The sequence below is a fragment of the Cucurbita pepo genome, chromosome 9 (assembly GCF_057944985.1).
Source record: "Cucurbita pepo subsp. pepo isolate OVF chromosome 9, ASM5794498v1, whole genome shotgun sequence".
In the NCBI taxonomy this organism is placed as follows: Eukaryota; Viridiplantae; Streptophyta; class Magnoliopsida; order Cucurbitales; family Cucurbitaceae; genus Cucurbita; species Cucurbita pepo.
The window spans coordinates 2,759,116-2,774,633 of record NC_141806.1 but is presented as its reverse complement, the minus strand read 5'-3'; the positions used below and the strand labels follow the sequence as shown (position 1 = coordinate 2,774,633).

Sequence of the window (15,518 nt, the reverse complement as noted above, 5' to 3'; positions counted from 1 at the left end):
GATGTTTCATTTTCCTCTCCAACTGATGTGGAATATTACATATATGTACAAGAAGTAACTTGATAGTCGATAACCTTATTTAGAATTTGGTACATACCGAGAGTATCTCCACATGTGTACGTTGTTGGATCGCTATATCAACGTAGAGGGGGTGAATAGAGTTTTAACCATAAAAGTGGATGTTTAATTTTTTCTAAATGATAGTTTTTAAAGATAATAGAAAATAATAATTAATACAACAATACAGACAATAAGTCACAATAATAATTTTGAAATTAAATAGGAAATAGTTACGAGATATGACACCATAGTTAGTTTTAGAGTGGTTCGGTCAAACTCGACCTACTCCACTCCCCAAGCGCCTCTTGGAAATTTGAATAAAAAATTTTCTCGACTCTTTTCACGGATCAGAGCCCAACCACTCCCCCCAAATGCCATCTATTTTCTTGACTCTTTCTCGATGGATATGGCATTTGTTGTTCATGGTCTTGGTCTTCTCCAATAATATTGTTTAGATGAGTATATTTTGATTTTATAACAAATACCTTAAATTAGTTGTATAAATTATCAAAATTAAAAAAAAAATATATTTAATCGTGATATAATTATAACTTTTTAGTCATTTATTACGAACCAATTTTTCTTTTTAATTCTTGAAGCTTAGGTACGGGTAAAAATAACCACCAAACCGAATCAATGCCACGAAATCCACCTAAGAGTAAGCTCAACAAATGGACAGTTGAAAGAAAATTAACTCCAGACAGAGGCTCGACCCAAGAATTGGTTCACACCTAAAGCTAGTTCGGAAATCCCGAGTATGGGTGGAGTATCAAAACTACGCCTCAATGTAGAAGCACGACTTGAGAGTTGATCCGAGCCCACGAATGGTAAGGGATGTTTTTAGGCATTCTCACACCTAAAACTTGTTTGAAAAGTTTGAGCTTAGGCACAAACGAAACTTCCATCCTCTTTTTGGATGAATATGACAAGACACGAAACAATCAATGCAAAATAATTATTTTTTAAAAGTCCGAACAAATTCAACTATTCTATTTTTAAAAGTTTAGAAATTAAAATGGATATTTTAGAATATAAATTATTAAAATAGAAAAAAATAAAATTATATATATATATATATTTTTTTTTTCTTCCCGAAACCGGGCGCCTGCGAGCCGTCCATAAGATAATTCATAATTCAATCATAACCACAGCGTTCATCACAGAGCGCTGCCGCTTTCCAACGCTCGTTTAAACTATAATTTTCTCTTTTTCTCTCTTCTGGGTATTTCGTTTGGCGATTGAAAAAGTTCAAAAAAGCTCTGAAAATTTCCCTTTCAATCATAATAAAATCAATTTTCAGAATTTCGAGGACACTGAAGCCGGCCTGCTTGTTGTGGGCAAGGAGAGAAGGGCCCGCACGTCTTAATTTCTCTCTTTTTCTTTCACTTTTTGTTCTTTCTCGAGAAATTTCCCTCTAATCCTCTAATCTCTTCTGTTCTTCATACGCTCCTCTTTCCTCTCTCTCCCTATCACCCTTTAATTTGAATTTTCGCGGCTCCCAAACGTGTAATATCTCTTTTTATGCTGTTTCTTGTCGTATCACACCCCAAGTCTGATTATCTTTTGAGGTATTTCTTGTTTTTGTTTGTTCTTCTTTGATTTCTTATGGGGTTTTTGAGTCGTTATGATCTGGGGTTTGCGTTATTTCTGGTTTTATTATTGTCTTGTGTTGTTTGAGGCCTTTGATTTCGTATGTTCTAATCTGCATTCCGTTTGTTGGTTATCTCATTGTGACTCTGGATATTTGTTGTTCATGTTTTTTTTCTTGGTGTTGTTCTTCTTTTGGAGCTCTGGATTTAGAAAATTTGTTGATATCATAACATTGAAGTTTTGGGTAATGATAGTTATTTTGTGTTTTTCATTCATTTATTCCATCGGACTAAAGGGTTCCATTCTCATGATTCTGAACTTGGAGGTATTCCATAAATTGCTCGAGCTTCTTGTTCTTGTTCTTTTTCTCTGTTGGGTGTTCTGGTTTCTTGTCTAATGGCTTGAGATGCTTTCTTTTTCTTGTAGTGAAGCATCTTTGTGGTTAGTAATTCATAGTTTTTACGCTTTGGTTTGCAATTTGGTAAGTTTCGGTGAAAGTAATGTTGAGGATTGTTGGGAGGGAGTCCTACGTTGGCTAATCTAGGGAATGATCGTGGGTTTATAAGTGAGGAATACTTCTCCATTGGTATGAGGCCTTTTGGGGAAGCCCGAAGCAAAGCCATGAAAGCTTATGCTCAAAGTGGACAATATCATACCATTGTGGAGATCCGTGATTCCTAATTGGGTATTAGAGTCATGCCCTTAACTTAGTCATGTCAATAGAATTCTCAAAGGTTGAACAAAGAAAGTTGTGAGCCTCGAAGGTGTAGTCAAAATTGACTCAAGTGTCGAACAAATGGTCTACTTTGTTCGAGGACTCCATAGGCCTCGGGGGAGGCTCTATAGTGTACTTTGTTTGAGGAGAGGATTGTTGAGGATTGTTGGGAGGGAGTCCCACATTGGCTGTATGGTAATGATTGTGAGTTTATAAGTACGTAATATATCTCCATTGGTATGAGGCCTTTTGGGAAGCCTGAAGAAAAGCCATGAGAGTTTATACTCAACGTGGACAATATCATACCATTGGGGAGATCCGTGATTCTTAACATGGTATCAGAGTCATGCCTTTAACTTAGCCATGTCAATAGAATTCTCAAATGTCGAACAAAGAAAGTTTTGAGTCTCGAAGGTGTAGTCAAAAGTGACTCAAGTGTCGAACAAAGGGTGTTCTTTGTTCGAGGACTATAGAGAAGGAGTCGAGCCTCGATTAAGGGGAGGCTGTTTGAGGGCTCCATAGACCTTGGGGGAGGCTCTATAATGTACTTTGTTCGAGGAGAGGATTATTGAGGGTTATTGGGAGGGAGTCCCACGTTGGCTAATTTAGGGAATGATCATGGGTTTATAAGTAATACATCTCCATTGTTATGAGGTCTTTTGGGGAAGCCCAAAGCAAAGCCAATGAGAACTTATACTCAAAGTGGACAATATCATACCATCGTGGAGAGTCGTTATTTTTAACAAGTAACCCTTAGTTCCTTATCGGTGGGTTTTGGCTTCTGATCGCCCCTAGAGCTTTACTAGAACACGTCCTTATCTGGTGAAGCACTCTTCTCAAGAAGCCTAGTTAGTTGCTGTGAAGATGTTCTTATACTTGCAAGTTCTTGTTCATACTTTTCTTAACTCATGTTTATGGATGTAGGCATTCTATTGATTAAAATGTCATCTGCAAATCCTTATTTTGATGACGTTCGGACGAAACCAGAGGTAATCGATCCTCCCCAAGATGAGGACATGATGGATGTTAGCGAAAGTGTTAGCGATCCTACTCGAAATGGAGGAAAGCCTAATGTAGCTGTCTCTAGCAGCGTTCGTGAGCTGTTGGAGTGTCCTGTTTGCTTGAATGCTATGTACCCTCCCATTCATCAGGTCTGTTGCCATCTTTTCAAAATCTTTTGAACGAAATTGCTTACTTTTTTTAAATTCCTTTAATCTAATTTGTCGACACGATATTGGCCTTTTTCTTAAAGGCGTCTAAGGAAGGCACCATATAGGTGAACGTATTCAATAGTTTAAACGAACAACTAGAAGCCATACTGTACCTTGGAAGATAGATGATTTTGTGATAAGGAATCGCTACAAAAGAAGTAAGATTTGGATTATCTTATTGATCAAATATCACAAGCAAGATTGATCATGTCAAGCTTGAATGATTCTAAACATGCAATCTAAACTACGAAGAATTGAAAAAAAAAAAAAAAAAAAAGAACTTAGCCCTCGGATAAAGAAAAGGTAAGAACTGCGAGATCTCTAGTGAGGACACTGGGCCCCGAAGTGGGGTTGATTGTGAGATCCCACATCGGATAGAGAGGGGAATGAAGCATTCTTTATAAGGGTGTGGAAACCTCTCCCTAGCAGACACGTTTTAATGACCTTGAGGGGAACCCGAAAGGGAAAGCCCGAAGAGGACAATATCTGATAGCGGTGGGCTTGGGCTATTACAAAAACACTTAGCTCTGATGATGGAAACTAAAATTCGGATTACCTTGTTGATCCACTTGTTTGAGATACAAATCACTCCACAAGCAAGATCGATCATGTCAAGCTTGAATGATTCTAAACATGCAATCTAAATTACGTAGAATTGCAAAGAAACTTAATCATTGGCTAAAGGAAAGCACAAATGCTCTTTTTACTCGTCCCTTTCACAAAGACAACATACACTGCTCTATATAGCTTCAAAATAAAAACCTTAAGCATTCCAAGAGCCATAACTTTCATAGTATATCAGGTTAGACGTCTGATCCGGATGATATCTACCGTGTTAATACCACCTAAAATCAACGTTCAAATCTTACTTTCTTAATATAGTTGTGCTTTGCATGGATGTAGTCTGCTACTTACTCAGAACCTTCATTTTGGCATTTGAGCTTGCCTTGGTTCATATCGATTAACGTTCTGTCATTGCAGTGTTCGAATGGTCACACATTGTGTTCGGGTTGCAAGCCTAGGGTGCACAACCGGTGCCCGACCTGCAGGCATGAACTTGGCAATATCAGATGTCTTGCATTAGAGAAAGTGGCTGCATCTTTGGAACTTCCATGTACATATCAAACCTTTGGGTGCGCGGGCATATACCCGTACTATAGCAAGCTGAAACATGAATCTCAATGTGCATATCGACCCTATAACTGTCCGTATGCGGGGTCGGAATGCACAGTTGTTGGTGATATTCCATTTTTGGTAGCACACCTAAAGGATGATCACAAAGTCGACATGCATAATGGGAGCACTTTCAATCATCGATACGTCAAGTCAAACCCGCAAGAGGTCGAAAATGCTACCTGGATGCTAACGGTACTATTCTACTTCATATTATTAATCATTTTTGGGTTAAACATGTATTCAAATGAAGCTTTCGTTATCAAGAACGAGCGTATTAGCTAGAAGAGGCTAACGAATCGAGTTCATAGGTTGTAGATATTGAGATGTCTGATACAAAACTGATACCGTTTTTTCGGTTGACTTGTAGGTTTTCAGCTGTTTTGGTCATTATTTTTGTTTACATTTCGAAGCTTTCCAGCTCGGAATGGCACCTGTCTATATAGCCTTCTTGCGCTTCATGGGTGACGATAACGAGGCGAAGAACTACAGTTATAGCCTTGAGGTTGGTGGAAATGGGAGGAAGATGGTTTGGCAAGGAGTGCCACGGAGTATTCGGGACAGTCATCGGAAGGTGCGAGACAGCTTTGACGGGCTTATTATCCAACGAAACATGGCTCTGTTCTTCTCGGGCGGAGATCGGAAGGAATTGAAGCTGAGGGTAACTGGTAGGATTTGGAAGGAGCAGTGAAAGTGTAGGTACGTTTAGGTGTCCTTAGAAAGTAAAAGGAGGCTAAATAGAGAGAATGATAACTATAGACGTCCAACCATGTAATGTAATATAGTTGTTCAAATACATCAACTGGAAAGCCTGTGTTCTTTACTCTTGTAAGAGAATTTCTACTTATTACTTTTTGCATTTTGCTCCCCACAAGAGTTCGATATTGCACTTTTAGGTCCCTCCCGAGAAAAACTTAAAAGTCTTACTCGTTAAACTATGCTTAAGTTGATACGAGCACTATGTCTTTATCTAAATACAGTTACTATAATCACAGAAAATAAGATATATGTTTCGACTCAAACATTTGAAATTTGAATTTTTCATTCTACAAATTTGTAAGAATCTACTCGACCCTTAAGCAGGTTGGGGGCGGTGTTCTAAAAAGCCAAGGATCAGTACAACGTCAAAAGTAGGTTTTTTTTTACTGTCTCATTGACCTTGTCTAGGCTTTCTTTGTGCGGAGCAACGCCTCCCTGTCCCTGTGCAGATGGGTTTGTTGCTCCTCCCTGTCCCTGTGCAGATGGGTTTGTTGCTCCTCCCTGTGCGGATGGGTTGGTTGTTGCTCCTCCCTGTGTGGATGGATAGGTTTGTTGCTCCTCCCTGTGCGGATGGGTTGGTTGTTGCTCCTCCCTGTGTGGATGGATAGGTTTGTTGCTCCTCCCTGTGCGGATGGGTTGGTTGTTGCTCCTCCCTGTGTGGATGGATAGGTTTGTTGCTCCTCCCTGTGCGGATGGGTTGGTTGGGTCTGAATAGAATTCAGAGTCCAACCTATCTCTATTTTCGGGTTGGATGGATTTGTTGCTCCTCCCTGTGCGGATGGGTTGGTTGGGTCTGAATAGAATTCAGAGTCCAACCTATCTCTATTTTCGGGTTGGATGGATTTGTTGCTCCTCCCTGTGCGGATGGGTTGGTTGGGTCTGAATAGAATTCAGAGTCCAACCTATCTCTATTTTCGGGTTGGATGGATTTGTTGCTCCTCCCTGTGCGGATGGGTTGGTTGGGTCTGAATAGAATTCAGAGTCCAACCTATCTCTATTTTCGGGTTGGATGGATTTGTTGCTCCTCCCTGTGCGGATGGGTTGGTTGGGTCTGAATAGAATTCAGAGTCCAACCTATCTCTATTTTCGGGTTGGATGGATTTGTTGCTCCTCCCTGTGCGGATGGGTTGGTTGGGTCTGAATAGAATTCAGAGTCCAGTTGGGTCTGAATAGAATTCAGAGTCCAACCTATCTCTATTTTCGGGTTGAGTTATCGGGTTGTTCTTTATTATTATTATTTAAAAAAAAAATCTTAATTATATCTATGAATTATAATGTATTATTAACATCAATTATAAAAAACTCAACCCAACCTAAAATAAAAAAATAATAATAATAATAAAAAAAAACTTATAATTAATAGTTTAAATGGATCGAGTTATCAGGTCTTATGAACCATTAGGGGTAAAATGGTCATTTTTCAGAGTGTGAGCGACTTGAAAAGCTAAATTTAAAAAGCTAAATTGGACACTTGTCTAAAAATCCAAAGGGAAAATGGCCACACGCGATGGGATGCGCGTGGTCTTATAGTAATCGGCCAATAAATAAACGGATAAACTAACTTACCAGAAATTCTGTGATCCCCTAAAATTCGAATTCCCCTCCCGACGCCATTTCCACTATCCACCAAAATCACGAGAGGACTTTATCCATTTTTGCGCCGAAATGCTGTTTGTTGTTTGCGATTATTGTACCCATTTCATCTTACTTCAATCTTCCATCTGTTTTTTCTGTTCTAATTTCCACCCAAATGCAAATTTCTCTCGGTTCGTTTCGTCTTCCATGAATTTCCCTTCGTTTTCTGTTGAATTCTCCCCCAATCGAGGCATTTTAACCTTTCCCCTGTTTGTATTCTCTGTATTTTTTAGGAACCTTTTAGTTTTTCGTTTTGCCTCATGGAACAAAGAGTTGTTGTATTGAGCCCTAATGCGATTACTACGCATTTCGCGCCGTTGTTTGTTAATAGGCGATGCCGAGAAGAAGCTTGGAGATGAATTTGGTGATTTTTCTTTACTTTTTTAGGGTCTTTTAAAAGGTGCTCTGTACTTTCTAGGATCTATTGCTAATCTCAGGATTCTTTTCTTTGATGATCTTTTGTGATTAGGGATCAATCTCTCGGACTTTTTCTAAACGTAATTGCAGAGTTAAGTTTGTGGGTTGCAACAGCATATGTGCTTGGATTAATCTTTGCTGGACATGTCGTTGAAGTTGCACCATATTGATCTAAAGGGTGGTTCAGGTATTCTCTTTCTTTGTTCATTTTTTCGTGAATTTGGTGTGTTTCTGTAAACATTAAGCTTTGATGGAATGTAAGTTTTGGGTCGGAAATTGTGTTTGGAATGGATAACTCAATTGGTTTAAGCATATATCCTTTATCCTTAACCAAGAGGTTAGAGATTCGAATTATACCTCTCACATATCGTTGAACTCATGAAAATAGGTCTAATGATTCTAAAGTTCTGATTATTTTTATAGAAACAACTTTGTTCATGGTTAAATTAACATTGATTTTCAAGTTAATCTAATCATTTAGATTATTTATTTCATGAAGGCTAGGATTTAATCTTCATTCATGAGATCCAGCAGGTGGGATAGTGATTGAATGCGTGTAAATGAAAAGGGGTTAGGATCAATCTAATCATTCATTCATTTGGAGAAAAATGTAGGTGCTAATATGATATCTTTGCGCGTAAAATCCTCTTCTGACCTCTATGTTCCATCATTGATCAGGTACCCAGAAAAGGCTGAATGATATCTCAGCTCAGTCCACAAATAAGTACTGTGCAGATTGTGGATCTCCAGACCCAAAATGGGTGTAAGCATTCTATATTTCAATTGAACTGATTGATTTTTCTATAGAATTTGACACTTGTGAAAGGTGCAATCCTTCCTCAGAAGTTTGAACCATGCTTGTGAGATAGTGTTTATAGGGCCGACCACATAATACATATCAGCTTGCCAACTTCTTTTTACTCCTATCTTGCTCTCTTTACGCTTTGCAACTATTTTTCTTTTATTGGTTAGTGTTCTTGAATTAAGATGATTGTGAGATAGTCCTCTCTTTTTAAGAACTCTTCTGTTGCAATCTAACTCGATCGATTCTTCATTGGGTTCTTGAATTGTGGGAAAAGTATCTGAGATGAAAGTAACTATATTATCTGATGAAGTTATGAAAGCACCACCAGTGATGTATGTATCTGATCCAATCATTTAACTCAAATTATGTGTTAGCTTTTCCCTAAAGTTCTTGAGACAGTAACAGAGCTACTACCAAAATGTTCTTTCAATTTTCGCATCTTGGGGTTCATATTTTGACCAATCATTCACTTGTTTGATGCAGATCGTTGAGTTTTGGGGCATTTATTTGCATCAAGTGCTCTGGAGTACACCGGAGCCTTGGAGTGCACATATCCAAGGTGTTTTTCTTCTATGCTCTTCATGATCTACTCCTATATTCAACAGCTTTGATTTATCTATGCCAAGGCTGGAAGAAATCACTGATATTTTGATCATATGGCTTGGAGTTCCCTTACTATGAATTAAAATGATTATGATTTGAGAATCAAAATAGCTTTTTCAGTGTTTATAATTGGTTCTGGAATTATGGCAGGTTCTTTCAGTGAAGTTAGATGATTGGACTGATGAACAAGTTGAGGCTTTGATGAGTGCTGGTGGAAATACTGCTGTAAACAAGAAGTATGAAGTTTACATCCCAAAAGGCAACAGAAAACCTAAGCCAGATTCCTCCATAGAGGATCGTCTAGATTTTATAAGGTATATCTTCGTAATGATATTTTTGCTTTATGTGTAGAAGCAAATACCGCCCAAATGATATAATGATTACATGTTGGCTGCACAGGAAAAAATATCAGCTGCTGCAATTTGCAAGCTTTGATGACCAGTTTTTCTGTGCTTTTCCACCCCCGGAGAAGAGAACTTCTAAGGACAATGGAAACCAAGAAAAGCGAAATTATGATAAACAACCAACAAAAAGTCGAATTGGAAATGCATTCCGGAATAGCTGGGGAAGAAAAGATTCTGAACGTAGGAGCTGCAAGAAGGGAAATTCATTGGTGTTAAGCAATTCAATGGTAATGATCATTGAAAGTATTTAATTTCTAAGTGAAACAATCTATTACGGCCCAAGTTTACCGCTAGCAGATATTGTCCTTTTTGGACTTTTCCTTTCGGGCTTCCCCTCAAGGTTTTTAAAACGCGTCTACTAGGGAGAGGTTTCCACATCCTTATAAAGAATGTTTTGTTCTCCTCTCCAACTGATGTGAGATCTCACAATCCACCTTCTTTCGGGCCTAGAGTCCTCGCTAGCACTCGTTCCCTTCTCTAATTGATTTGAGACCTTGCCGTTACTTCACTCTGTATGCTGTTAACTACAAAGATTTTGCATATTGTCTTGCTTATGTTCTATACTCGACATGTCCATGTCTCGCTACTGGGAGTTTCTTAGAGTATACGTCACGTGTCTAGTATAGAATATACACAAGAATTTCCACTTAGCTGCTATGTTACATATGATCTTATTGCTTCGACTGTACCGTTTGCAGGCAGGTATGGTTGAATTCATTGGTTTAGTTAAGGTGAACGTGGTTAGAGGAACCAATTTAGCTGTGAGGGACGTCATAACGAGCGATCCGTATGTAATTCTCTCGTTGGGGAATCAAGTGAGACTCCCTACTGAACTTTTCTCATATTTTCATTTCTTAAGGGATGCTAAATCACCTGGATTCACCTGTTCTTTGATGACTTTTAGTCAGTGAAGACTCGTGTTATAAAGAGCAGTTTGAACCCAGTCTGGAATGAAAGCCTAATGTTGTCTATTCCAGATTTCGTTCCTCCATTAAGGGTGGTAAGTTGATTGACTGTAGAATTTGTCCAAAATCATTGTGGAATTTGAGTTAAATATCTTGATTACATTGAATAAGAGCTTGAAGTAACTCTGTGCAGCTTGTATATGACAAAGATACGTTTTCAACCGATGATTTCATGGGTGAAGCAGAAATTGATATCCATCCGCTGCTCTCCGCAGCCCAAGCTTGTGAGAAGTCCACAGCCTGTGAACCCATGCAGCTAGCAAATTGGGTTGCAGGCAAGGAGAACACTCTTGCAAAGGATGGCATCATCAGTCTTGTGGATGGGAAGCCTCGACAAGACGTCTCCTTGAAGCTGCAGAACGTCGAGAGGGGCGTGCTGGATATGGAGCTTGAATGTGTTCCCCTTTCTCAGTAGCTGTTCATTCTTCCATCATCCTAAATTTCTTCCATCATCCTAAACTCCTATTGATTCTTCCATCATCCTAAACTCCTATCAATTCTTCCATCATCCTAAACTCCTATTGAATCTGACATTGACCAATCTGAACATAACTCAACTCGTGAAGACATATATTCTCAATCAAATCGTCAGAACTTTGATTCTTCCATCTCGCTCATTTTGAACACGAAAAAGTATTAGGAAACCATAGATAGAGCTCGTTTTGGAGATCACGGAAAATCAATGTACAAACAAACGCCCTGTGTTGAAGAACTATTGTCTCTGCTACAAAATCCTTAGAGCATGTATTCATTAACATTAACCCCTTGTAATGTTTCTGTAAAGTGTATACTATGTGGTGTTGAGGAACATTCTACAGTTTGTTAATATGATGGAAAGGAGCAAGAACTTGGCCTTTTCTTGTACTTGGAAAGCCAGAAATATGAAAAACAAGACGACTCTCGATCGGCAAAAATGATTGTCTATTCCAAAATCACTTTCAAAATGTCCTAAAACGCATTATTCATAGTAATGTTTTCAAATAAGAAAATTTTCTCTAACGTTTTAGCTAATCCGAGCATAATTTTCCAGTCGAGATCTCGAGGATCATAGCTATGAGGCAGAGAGATTACTGATGTAATTGATATCTGTTTCTAATATCAAAAAAGAACTTGGTTTCAGCATTCATAATAACAGCTTCAAACCGAGCTTTTAGTTTCGATCCTCTTAAGAAAAAAAGTTACAGAGTTTGCATTCAGAATAGATTAGAAAGCAAGCAACTGCAGACTACTTCAACATCTCAGCCAAAACATACTCTTTACGTATCAATGGTAAACTTTTTCAGATGAGAAGCATGAACAATAGCGTTTTCACCATATGAAACAAGAACAAGAACAAGAACAAGAACAATCTGATCTATCTAAGAGAAGGTCACACAGATGAAAGTAATTCAAAACGAGCACTCCCATGAAGACGAGCCTAAAAAACATGAGTAAGTGTTACCTCGTAGACAATCCGGGAAGGAAATCTTACATTCTGTGAGCAAAAACACAAACATATGAATTAATAAGAGCTATAAACACAATCAAATTTAAAGATTGATATCGATATCGATACAGATATAGATATGGGTATGAAACAACAAAGCCTTTTAGTAAGAATACATCAATTGCAACCACTGCAAATTGGCGTTGGCAAATAGCACTAGATATTTACATACCCATTGAGGGGAAATAATCTCCCCTGTAACAGGTCAAATGAAAAAAGGAAACCCAGAAGAAAAAACATGACTCATTACCAAGATGCTGTTCATAAAGTACATGAACACCAGTACCCGATTGATGAACACTTGGCTAAACAATAAACCATTAACCAAAGAGTTCAAACTCCAAACTTATGTAGGCACATCCAAAATCAATAATGTGAGGGTTCAGTGATTATTTATCAACAACAAAGCATGTGAAATACACACCGAGGAACATCGGTTGGTTTGTTCGTTCGAGCGCGTTCATTCCTTCCGAGGTATAATTCAGGAAGCACATTCAGGACATCGAGTTAATCCATTTTCATTGCAATCTAAGCACCTCTTCAAGACGTGTTCATCTTCATCAAACACCTTCTTGCTCCCACTGCAGGTCATACAAGGAACAAACCTTACATCCCCACAACCCTCACACACGAACCCAGGTTCCTGAATCGGGAACCCCTCGAGAATCTTCATCAATTCTCCAGCTTCAAAGAGTTGTTTGATCACCTCGGCTCCTCCCACATGCTTGCCCCTAATAAACACTTGAGGCAAACTCACATTCTTCTCGCCAAAAACACTCTGCAACTCTTTCTTGTACGCAGAATCCATAGAAATGTCTCGCTCATCCACCCAAACTCTAAAACCTCGGAAAATTATCCTCACGGCATAGCAATCCTCATACGTCCTTCGAATTCCTCGTAAACTGGTTAAGTAAACAACAATTCTATCCTCAGTACCAGGTAATCGAATGGAAGGAACCCGGAAATCAGATGCAAACGATTTGGCGGATTTTAGCTTGCTTTGAATTTGATGATGCGATCCTTCGGCAGGCGTAGGAGAAGACTTACCGCCCTCGAATATATTACGCAATTGCTTGACCTTCCCTTTAATCGAATTGCTGGCGGATTTCATGGTTTCAAAAGGGCTATTGTAATATTTCTTGACAGAATCCGTCCGATTGAGCGAGGATCGAAAATAGGGTTTCATAGGGGAATCTATGGAGGATGAATGCAACGTATGGGATCGATTGAAGAAGGACGACTTGAGTTTTTCCGAAAATTGCATAGTTCGATCAAATTCCGCCATGAAGCCACAAAAGGAAATGGAATTAACTGGAAATCCAATGAAAATCAGAGGGAAAAGAAGCGAAAAACGTGAAAATCAGAGGGGAAATCGATGAATCGTGAACCAGAATAGAGGTGGTGGTTTTTGGTATGATGAGAAAAAACTGAATCGCCCTGTTTAGGTAAGGGAGGGAAAACGGTGGAGTATATGCGTAGATGCGTATATGCGTATATGCGTAGCTAGTACGCGAAGAATCGAAGAATGTTGTTGGAAACCCTTATTTCTAATTTGTAGATCAATAGATAGAGAGAGAAATGGAGCTTTTCCGGTGGAAATCAAATAGCGTATGGCTATGGCTATGAATTAAGAGAGAGAAAGAGGAGTTTTGATTACCTTCTTGAAATGAATACGCGGCGGCAGGCTTTCTTCTTCCTTCTTCTTCTCTCTTTCATGGCTTTCTCTCTCTTCTTTCTCTCTCCTCACTGTAAATGATCTGCTTCATCTCTCTCAACTCATTCACCGCCATTAACTTCCACTCCTTTGCTTATTTATATATGCCTCCCATTTTACATTAATTTATTATTATTTTACTAAATTAATAAAATTCTAATTCACAAATAAATAAAACTATAAATACTTTATTTATTTTAATCTCTTTATTAAATATTTTTTTAAGTTTACAAATTGCAAAATTATAAAATAAAAACTAATTTTTCCATTATTATATTGTTTATTATCCATAAAATTTCCCCATAATTCTAGGGAATTAATCAAAATAATTAATATATAATTTAAATATATTATCCATACAATTCTTTTTAATAAAAGTAAAGTAATAATTGCAATTATAAATAAGAATTATAGACCTCGTATAACAACTCTATTTTTATTTTTTATTTTCTTAAATTGAACGATTAGCTATCATTTTCAGTTTATTTATTTTTTTAATTTAATTTAAATTTTTTTTTATCATAATTGAATATACAGGAAAACTTTATTTTTACCAAATTTTTTTTTTTTTAGTTTTTAAAAAATTAACAGTAACAAAATAAATTTTATATATGAGATTGGACCCGAACTCGATATTACATCATAAGCAAATAACAGGAAAAAAAAAAAGAAGGAAAAACAAGAAACCGGGGAGGAGAGTTGAAGTTGGTGACTCTTTCGAAATTCCTCATGGTTTGAAATTAGAGGAATGCTCGTGGAAACTATCAGCGTTGGAAGCTGAAGGGATAAGCCATATTAGGCGTTTATTCGAAGGTAAGAAAACTCATTTGACTGAATCTTTAAATTCCGATATCTTGGTCTATATTGCGTAATGAGTTATGAAGTAGAGTTTGTTAGAATCGTGATAAGGAGATCTATAAATTTGTAGAAGGAATCGGGATGAAGTTCAAATTGTAGAAGTAGGATATGGCTTAGAGATACAACCGGTATTAATGAAAAAGTTGGAAAATTGTGCAGAACCGCAAGAAAGAAGAAGAGGCGCGTGGGAGTCTACGAGTGAGAGCGCGACTATGCGCAGGTTAGGCGCTTGAGATAAGCACATCAAGTGTGTGCAGGTGCATGAGAGCACGCGCGTGCAGGCGCTTGACCTGTTCCACTAAGATTGACCTATACTTACCTTGAAAATTGTGAAATATAGGTCTAATTAGAAGAAATTGGGTTGAAATACCCTTTAAACGTACATCTTATGGAAAATGAGTTCGAAACCAGGTAAGTAGCATATCGTGCTTTAAACTAGTTCTTAACTTGTTTTACAACATGTGAGTATGTTATTTACACGATTAAGAGCTTAGTATGTTAATATGTGCTTTGATCATATTGAATGTCTATTTGTATATTGTGACTGTTTGCCTATGATGTAAGCATGTTATAAATAATTAATAGAATGTTCTGTGTGTCAAGTATTATAAATATATGAAAGCATGCATTAAATGTGAGTATGCTATCATGTTAACGGAAAGGTTATGACTCTAGGATATGCTTATAGATTATTGAGTCATGTCCTATTTATATGAGTATTGTAGTCTACTAATTCCCGCGGAGTTCCTGACCAACGCGTTGTGTGCTAAGTCAGAGAGAATGAGTACTCCTGATCGTTGGTATATGAGATATACAAGCCGTCAAAGAAATTAATAGACGAGCCGTATTTGACCGAGAGCGAATCTTACATACGAGTCCGAAATTCAAGATAAGCATATAGAGAGAGTCAGTAACCTAAGCTGGTAGTAGGTGAGATACCTCATTAATGAACAGATGACCCTGGTAAAAGAAACTAGGAGTCAATGTCGAATAAAACTTAATGTCGCCTGGAAATATTAGTTATAACTTATAAATGATAAGTTTACTGCTTACGGGGTTAATTTAATTACTCGTCAAAATTGTTTTAACTTTTCTTTCCAGATTTAGATGATTCAGACCAACC

The 15,518-nt window shown here is 37.8% G+C and overlaps 3 protein-coding genes across 7 annotated transcripts; 2 read left to right on the top strand and 1 right to left on the bottom strand.

Annotated features, from left to right (window-relative positions):
- Positions 1–1,210: 1,210 nt before the first annotated feature.
- On the top strand, positions 1,211–5,616 carry LOC111801869 (E3 ubiquitin-protein ligase DIS1). Of its 3 annotated transcripts, none has more exons than XM_023686070.2 (4): positions 1,211–1,628; positions 3,290–3,516; positions 4,558–4,944; positions 5,120–5,616. In XM_023686070.2, exons 2-4 carry the CDS (start codon positions 3,307–3,309, stop codon positions 5,438–5,440), a joined length of 918 nt encoding a protein of 305 aa, XP_023541838.1. In that variant the 5' UTR covers positions 1,211–1,628; positions 3,290–3,306; the 3' UTR covers positions 5,441–5,616. The 3 variants fall into 3 exon arrangements, with proteins under 3 accessions (XP_023541838.1, XP_023541837.1, XP_086983007.1); XM_087126881.1 differs by lacking the exon at positions 1,211–1,628 and adding an exon at positions 1,659–1,750; XM_023686069.2 differs by lacking the exon at positions 1,211–1,628 and having other exon boundaries at positions 1,640–3,516.
- Positions 5,617–7,060: 1,444 nt separating this feature from the next.
- Positions 7,061–11,201, top strand: LOC111801896 (putative ADP-ribosylation factor GTPase-activating protein AGD11). Of its 2 annotated transcripts, none has more exons than XM_023686117.2 (10): positions 7,061–7,274; positions 7,377–7,507; positions 7,613–7,747; positions 8,239–8,323; positions 8,849–8,924; positions 9,119–9,282; positions 9,368–9,599; positions 10,071–10,187; positions 10,277–10,372; positions 10,471–11,201. In XM_023686117.2, exons 3-10 carry the CDS (start codon positions 7,705–7,707, stop codon positions 10,750–10,752), a joined length of 1,095 nt encoding a protein of 364 aa, XP_023541885.1. In that variant the 5' UTR covers positions 7,061–7,274; positions 7,377–7,507; positions 7,613–7,704; the 3' UTR covers positions 10,753–11,201. The 2 variants fall into 2 exon arrangements, with proteins under 2 accessions (XP_023541885.1, XP_086983207.1); XM_087127081.1 differs by adding an exon at positions 8,060–8,130 and having other exon boundaries at positions 7,061–7,507.
- A 301-nt stretch (positions 11,202–11,502) lies between these two features.
- LOC111801897 (uncharacterized protein At5g39865) lies at positions 11,503–13,630 on the bottom strand. 2 transcript variants are annotated; one of them, XR_015422483.1, is made up of 2 exons: positions 12,248–13,630; positions 11,503–11,811 (listed from the first exon to the last, which is right to left on the bottom strand). XR_015422483.1 is itself a non-coding variant. In XM_087127082.1 (2 exons), exon 2 carries the CDS (start codon positions 13,106–13,108, stop codon positions 12,305–12,307), a length of 804 nt encoding a protein of 267 aa, XP_086983208.1. In that variant the 5' UTR covers positions 13,109–13,134; positions 13,481–13,628; the 3' UTR covers positions 11,835–12,304. The 2 variants fall into 2 exon arrangements, 1 of the variants encoding a protein (XP_086983208.1); XM_087127082.1 differs by lacking the exon at positions 11,503–11,811 and having other exon boundaries at positions 11,835–13,134; positions 13,481–13,628.
- Positions 13,631–15,518: the final 1,888 nt, after the last annotated feature.

What these genes read in the sequence shown, in the direction of transcription:
- LOC111801897 (XM_087127082.1), bottom strand. Translation starts at nt 13,108, where the DNA reads ATGGCGGAATTTGATCGAACTATGCAATTTTCGGAAAAACTCAAGTCG.
- LOC111801869 (XM_023686069.2), top strand. Translation starts at nt 3,274, where the DNA reads ATGTTTATGGATGTAGGCATTCTATTGATTAAAATGTCATCTGCAAAT. An exon ending in TGTACCCTCCCATTCATCAG is followed by an intron (nt 3,517 to 4,557) that starts GTCTGTTGCCAT and finishes CTGTCATTGCAG; the next exon opens with TGTTCGAATGGTCACACATT. An exon ending in ATGCTACCTGGATGCTAACG is followed by an intron (nt 4,945 to 5,119) that starts GTACTATTCTAC and finishes GTTGACTTGTAG; the next exon opens with GTTTTCAGCTGTTTTGGTCA.
- LOC111801896 (XM_023686117.2), top strand. Translation starts at nt 7,705, where the DNA reads ATGTCGTTGAAGTTGCACCATATTGATCTAAAGGGTGGTTCAG. An exon ending in TCTCCAGACCCAAAATGGGT is followed by an intron (nt 8,324 to 8,848) that starts GTAAGCATTCTA and finishes TGTTTGATGCAG; the next exon opens with ATCGTTGAGTTTTGGGGCAT. An exon ending in TTGGAGTGCACATATCCAAG is followed by an intron (nt 8,925 to 9,118) that starts GTGTTTTTCTTC and finishes GAATTATGGCAG; the next exon opens with GTTCTTTCAGTGAAGTTAGA.